The following is a 7,339-nucleotide window of genomic DNA, read 5'->3' on the forward strand; positions in this document are numbered from 1 at the left end:
CAAAGCCACAGCCTGTTTTCTAATCATTGTAGTATTGTGACAAAATCGAGAAAATGCCATAGTGTACATAAATCATCCAATCAATAATTATTTCTTTTTAATGGCATTAAGTTAAAATAGCTTGATGAAATGTGATTTTTCCAGTATATACAGTACATAATACAAGTCAAATCAGTAAACCATATGTGAGATTAATTTCTAGAAGAATTGAATCAATACTGGAACACATGTAAAAGCTACATAATTGCATTGTTTTGGAATCCTCTGTCAGTACTTTGCAATTAGAAGGTCTTTAACATAGAATAAGCCCATACAGACAAAGCATTAATGCTCTGCAGCAAAGACTAGAGCAAGAATATCAGAAGTGGCAGCGGTAAAAATCTCTGCATTATTCAGCAATCATGCTTCAAGTCTCCCTAGAGGGACCACCTCAGCAGATTATTGGAGAGCAGCCCATTAGCAATACCCTGCCAGTCTTTGGCCTTCTTAGTTTATTCTGAAAGAAAGAAAAATTATCATTTCAACATACAGTGATAAACCCGTTCGTTACATTTACTTCATATGCATTCTGTGGTACAAGTTATACCACACAGGCTTTTGTCTGCTGCTTTGAATTTTCTGTTTCAGAATCTTCCAGTAATTTTTTTTTCTTCCAGTTAGGCCTACAAATATCCAAAAACAATTTCATTTATCCAAAAAAATTTCAGGGGTTTTAGTTAAGAAACTTTATAATTTAAAAAACACTGGAAACCGAATCTTCTAAAATTCTACTTTTGTCAACATTTCAGCCAATATGAAAATTGTATTTCTCCTTTACTGTTTTACTTCTTACTTCTTACATCTTACTCTTCTGTTACTTTAATCAAAAATGTAAAGTGAGTTTTGTTCATTAAATAGCACAATGCTTACTTACATTATTAATATTTTCGCCCTAGTTATGTCTTTTCATGTGTTCTGGCCTATGGTGCCCTTCAGAGTGATTTAGAATTCACTGGTAATTTTTAGTCCTTGTCTGTGTTCCCAGGGCTGTTAGCAGTAGCACGTAGAAAGAGTCCTAGAAAGAATCAATATCAGGATATGATTTCTGACATACAGTAATTGTACTTCACCTTATAATTTCTGACTGTTCTTACTAGCAGTATATCACTCATTAAATACAGGAAAGTCTGCCAAAAGTTTTCCCTTTTGCCTTGGTTTACTTGTAAAAATTGTTAGCTTTTCTGAAGTTTCCAATTTTGCTATGACCAGCATCAAACTGTGACTGTGTTGGTTTTATGGTACCAATTATACTGAAGTAGTAACACTTGAATTATTAGAAAGGCACAGAAAACAAGTATATTCTAGCTGCTTAAAACTTTCAAAAGCTACATTCCTAAAAGATATTGTACTAGTAAAACTATTTTAATTTAATTAGAATTACAGAGTTCACTTATGCACAGTTTCCAAAGTACAAATGCGTGTGTAACTTAGGAAAGGTGGACAAATCAAATCTGAAACTATATCTTAAGCAAAAGTCTAAGGAATATTAATTTGTTTACAAAGACCTCAAAGATCTCTCAAGCACAGCCTCAATATTTCTTGTAAAGCATATTTGTTCCTGCACGTTTTATAGTGTAGGTAGCCTTAAACGGCCCAGACCGTTTAACTTCTCTCCCTTACGCAACTGACTGATCCAAATAGGTCATTTATGGATCATCTGGACAGTCGGAAAGTCAGTGACTGTTGTATTAATGTTAATTTCATGTACAGATGTGTTGTTGTGGAAGACATAAAAGTGTGGTAATTTGCAATGCTTTTTCATAGCTCTTGGGTCCTGGGTTCCTAATTCCAGCCTGGGGAGCCTTCTATGTGGAGCTCAGGTTCATTGTCCAAGTTATTTATTATTTCTGTATTGCTCCCTGTGTGTGTACGAGACATACACTGTGATTTAATCCTAATAGCCCAAAGCTGAATTTGTTTTAAAAATAGATTATACAAATGCAGAATTTATCATTACTAATATACTGGCTAAGCCCACTTTGTAGATTATCCTTTAACTTTCAGAACCTCCAAAAGACATTTTATGTCGTCAGTAACCGGACACAGTCGTCAATCAACAGGTCATGTTGGCCACTCCAGCTGTAGGGCTTCTGCCCCTTCTGTGGGTTGAAAGATTGTAGTTTCTGTAGTTGTCTTCAGTTCATTCCAACATCCTATACTGGGTAGAGGATAGGCAATTGTGGAGACTCTAATGCACGTTGTTCTCTTTCAACCAGTTTGTTGTAGAACCTTTGGACCATTCTTCTTCTTAAAGATATTTCTGCAACCAAGGTTGCATTTCCGAACAGAGATTTTCAGTACTGGATGAAGACAACAGATCCGAAGATTGTCATATTTGCCTCCACCTTTCAAACAAGGTGGAACAGTCTTCTGAACATACGATTCGCTATATTTGCATCAACATATCAGCTTGTAAGTTTTTCAATTAAAGCCATCTTTTTTTCAGTGTTTAAACTGTCTTATAATTAAGATATGGATATGCTTTTTAACTCTTACATAAACCAATTGTAACAAAATGCCTTTTGATTATATAAAATTTACTTAACAACAAAAAATCTCTAACAATATTTTTAAATATCTAAATCAGTTCTTTGAACTAAAGCTTTTGTTAACACTGAATTAAAACATATTTTATTTTTATTTTTATAGATTGTGTATCATGTTTGCTATTTCCTGTTTTTTGGCAGTATGTTTGCACTAATGTGTTGTAGTGGATAAGCAAATTCTAGGATATTGTTACAGTATATGTAGTATTTAAGTGATTTAATTTATACCCGTGTTATATACATATAGGTGTACAGTCAATACCTTTGCTGATAAAGCATTACCATGTGTAATCAAATTTATTTATTGCTATTTAAAGTTGGATGCAGGGTTTATTTTTAAAATTAATTATGCCTTTTTGCTAATTTCCTGCATAAGTTCAGTCCTTCGCTCAGCTAACAGAATTTAATTTGAAAAAGAGCTTTAATGACCGCAAATGTCCTGGTAATATGCATGTCGGTCCAGTGACTATAAAACCAGACAGGGTATGCTTGCTTTTTAAAACAGGCCATCCCCATCTGGATTTCAGACACAATTCTGTGAAAAAGGTCTTGCTCACTGAACAGTTTAGGACAGTTGAGAGAGCATTTTGTGAATTCTTCCTTTCACGCTTTACTGAAACGTTCTTTACAAATCACAGGCTACGTACTGTAACTAATTGCTTTTACACACCCAATGAAAATGTCTTCGGGACAATTAAGTTGTGGCTGGAACAAAGAAAACTTGTTTTTTTTATATATATATACTTAATATTATGCTGAATGGGCTGTATGGTTTCTGGACCTCTTTTGTGTAGCTATTGTCAGTATCAACACAGACCTGCAAAAGTAAGGCATCTTGAACTTGGCCATGTTTTAAAAATGGCTGTGAAAAATGTAACCTAGATTCATTTTTCTTCTCACAGTTACCTCAAAGTAGGTCTTCTTGACAGAGATGCAGAAAAGGCATCATCTTTGCTTTAATAGCAATAATCTACCTTTACCAGAGATTACATTCTGTATACACCTTTTCTTCTGTGGATACCATTTCTGCTTTCAAAGAAATATTGAAAGGTAAGAATGAAAGAGGAGTTCATTCTAGATTATAGAGCTGAAGAGAGGAAAATCAAAAATGAAAATTTTCTCAATTTTCAACAATCCAGTATGCATAATCTAATGATTAAATACAACAGGAAAAAGGGAATTGTTGGGCTACTGTATGTGGTTTTCAATAAAAATGTCCTTTCTGGAATTTAAGTTTTTATAATATCTTGAGGCTTTGTGCAAATAGCTCTACAATATAGTTATATACACTGACAAGTATTTAATAGAGACCATTGTGCAGGGATACTTAGCACAGAAATTAAAGCAATCCATTTTAATCTACTGCAAGAGAATTGTTCTTGCTTGTATATGTTCACTTAAAGATCAGGTTACAAATCATTGAACAGCTGATGTCCTCTAAAACACATGCTGTGTATTGACTATAATAATGTATTGGCTATAATAATGTTGTTTGAATGCCGTTCCTATTAAAATAATAAAGTAAAATAAGAAAACAATATTACAGAATAGTCTTCTTATTTGTGAGACACTCAGAGATACGTTACCTTAAACACAAATTGAACTAGTTCTTGTTCAGTGTACTTTTATGCTGTAATTCTTTTTTCCATTTCAAAAATGAGATTTGTGTGATCTTTTTTTATTTCAAATGTTGACACCTTGTGACAGGATTAATTATAAACTACACATTCCTATTAGAGACAACATGACCTTTCTATATTGTCACTTAATAGAAGATGAACCCAGGGCCTGACCTTTAAGATTAAAAAAGCCATTTGGCTTACCACATGGGAAGGAAATTCAGTTGATGTTTAATAAACCCATCGAGTGTGATAACACCAAGGCCATTATTCCACATGTTCTGTCTTTGCAATTTCGTGTTCCTGTTGCTTTTCAACAGACAGCAGCTGCTTAACCGTGTTTCATTTAAAACACTTGTTTAATTGATGATCTTGCATGCATTAGAAATGCAGAATTTTTAACACCCTGTACTTGCCTGGCTGTAACTTAGTCTGGTTTGGATTTTATTCATAATCACAAGCTATATAAATGCTTGTTTTGATTCAATTGTTAAAGTGGCCTCTCTTGGCTCAGCCTGTGTTCTTCAAGGAGAGAATATTGGGGATGGGATACACTGACATATATTTTCTCCTTACCATAGCCATGAAAGCCAGACAGGTGCCAGGAGTAGCCAGATGGAGATTCCTCATGCTGAGCTCAATCCTCCAGGGTTCATTAGTTATATTTGTTATATTTGACAGGTTCATCAGCCTAAGAAAATAAGCACCAGAAATGGAAAAGATATAGAGTACCAAGATTTTTAATATTTTACATCAGTTTTTTTTTCAGGAATATTCTAGGCAAACTGCATGAGCTGTTAATATACCGTACAATCAACTGTGTAAATCATGTACTGTACAGGTATGTGGAATCTGAAACATGCATGACAGTTTTTTTCTGTAGCGGTCCTCCGCCATTCCAGCTCCTACAGTATGTCAATAACATAATTTTTATTCTAGTTTATGCCTCCCCATTGGAATAAGCAATTTTTAATTACCTTGGTTAACGCCGAGAATCTGCATTGAGCACGTGGAGAGAGAGGACTAATGTGCATACTCCTCTGCCGGACCAATCTGTTAGAGCCACTCGTCATTTAATACACTATGAGGTCCATAGTTCCCAAAAAGAGCTAACACCAATTATAGGTGCAAAATATTGTTCACTAATGGCATCAATACAGAGTAGGTACCACTGAGGTACTGTAGCTGAGGATACTCCAGAATCTCAGGCACACCCTGCACTAACAGCAGTCAAACAATTGTGTGCCAAAGATGGGGGAGTCCTAGTGCAATTGGCTAAAGATATTAATGAATGACTGAAGCAGTGATGCCTAGATTACATCCATCTGCACCACAACAACCAACTTAATTGGTTGAACTGTTCAGGATCACCTTCTTTTGCCTTTTCTTACTACATACTCCAGATTCCTTCCTTCCTGCATAAAACCTTTATCTGATATCTAATATGATCTCTTCATGAAACTGCTGTTTTAGGGCAAAATGAAGAAGTACATACACAAGCCTTGTCTGCAACTCTGTTCTAGAGGAAAGAGGAAAGAGGAAAGAAGAAACATTATTTATTTATCATCCATAATAGGAGCAGATACGGTCATACAGTTGCATAGCAGCATTTGCTGTGTCAGAGTACAAGCTCTACCAAGCATTAAATTTCTTAATTTAATTAAAATATTAAAACAAATGATGTTTGTATGCATGATCTCCCCCAGTCCAAGATGGCACCTAGGGGCATATGAAAATCTGAAATTAGTCCAAAATATCCAAGAATATAGGCTTATAACAAATTTAGAATAAAAGAATAGAATTCTCAAAGTAAATAACCAAAATAATAAGGTGTAACTCACAGGACAACCAATTAACACATAAAAACAAGACATGTAATTGTAGTATTTATGAAATGAAGTCAATCTCACCATCTCTGGACCAGCCGCTAGACACAGCCATACTGTCACTGTCACAGGCAATCTGCTACAATTGCAATACCCACATGAATGAAAACCATTCAAGCGACTATACAAACATTAGTAGAAATATTAGGTTGCCTATGGCTACCAATTAATCTGGGCATACACATTCGTTAAAGGCTATTAGATTATGTGGGCTGATAACTTTGAGCTCAAGGACTGAACAAGAAGGGTTTTTTTACATGTGCCTGTGTGTGATAAGGACAAGACTGCAAGCTTTGCCATTTTTGTGGAACCCTTTGAGCAGTTTCTAGAAAAGAAAATCAGGGTGTGAAACATGTGGACCGTGCAGTAAAAAAAAAACGTTGCGTAACACTGAAAAAAAAAATTCCATAAACAGTGAACGTCTGCGTACAGTATGTTTGAAAATATAAAATTATCATATAAAAGATACCATAGAATGAGTGAAACAGAAGAAAAAAAAAGATTTGTATTCCTGTATGCAAAATTAAGCCTCAACCCGATTGTCTTTCCCAATGCTTTATTCTGGACCTGACTCTCTCCATTTGGCAGTCCTGGAGACTTACTGCAGCCCTCCTTTGATGCTCAGCTCCAGGCCTTCCCAGCTTCTAGCTTTCAAACTTAAGCACAGTGACAGGCAGCTTACCCTGAAGCACCGCTTCCTCTGAGCTTCATCTGCATGCCACTAACCTCCTCTTGCACAGAGCTTTTTCTGGTACCTGTAATTGCTGCTTGCTCCTTTTGCTCATACTCCTGTGTTGATGATGTCAGTTGTGTTCTTATAAAAAAAAAAACCTACAGCAAACTCAACCACGCAGTTGAAATGAATGAGTAGAATTTTAGGAGTAATGGTTAGATTTTATTGCTCCGAAAACAGAGCCTAAAAAACAATGTGTTAAACATACAGTACATGCACAATGTTTTTCAGAGAAAGAGAAGCTGCAGTTTAAGCACTTTTTTTTCTTTTTATTGTGCTAAAATAATATCCTGGTTGGTGCTAGCTGCTCTAAGATTACATGGTTATCTGGTACTTGTATGCCACATTGTTTAACACATTGCATATCATTTGCTTTCAAATATCAAGAGCTACGTTAATAATCCTATGTCTTATATCTTTAATATGGATCCTTCTGCAGTGCCTAGAAGATTAAGATGGAGCAGTAAGTGTAGCTTGTATGTTTAAAGCAGGCCTCTGGGTCTTTAGAGCATCTTG

At 35.3% G+C, this 7,339-nt stretch overlaps 1 protein-coding gene across 1 annotated transcript in view; it reads left to right on the forward strand.

Annotated features, from left to right (window-relative positions):
- The window catches only part of LOC148835752 (interleukin-1 receptor accessory protein-like 1), a 170,234-nt gene extending 163,440 nt beyond the window's left edge, over positions 1 to 6,794 (forward strand). The window contains exon 5 of the mRNA XM_088913055.1: positions 6,679 to 6,794. Within this exon, the coding sequence (XP_088769181.1) occupies positions 6,679 to 6,794 (116 nt within the window). The remainder of the gene's footprint in view (positions 1 to 6,678) is intronic.
- Positions 6,795 to 7,339: the final 545 nt, after the last annotated feature.

This window comes from Atractosteus spatula, chromosome 4, assembly GCF_055471065.1.
Source record: "Atractosteus spatula isolate fAtrSpa1 chromosome 4, fAtrSpa1.hap1, whole genome shotgun sequence".
Classification (NCBI taxonomy): domain Eukaryota; kingdom Metazoa; phylum Chordata; class Actinopteri; order Semionotiformes; family Lepisosteidae; genus Atractosteus; species Atractosteus spatula.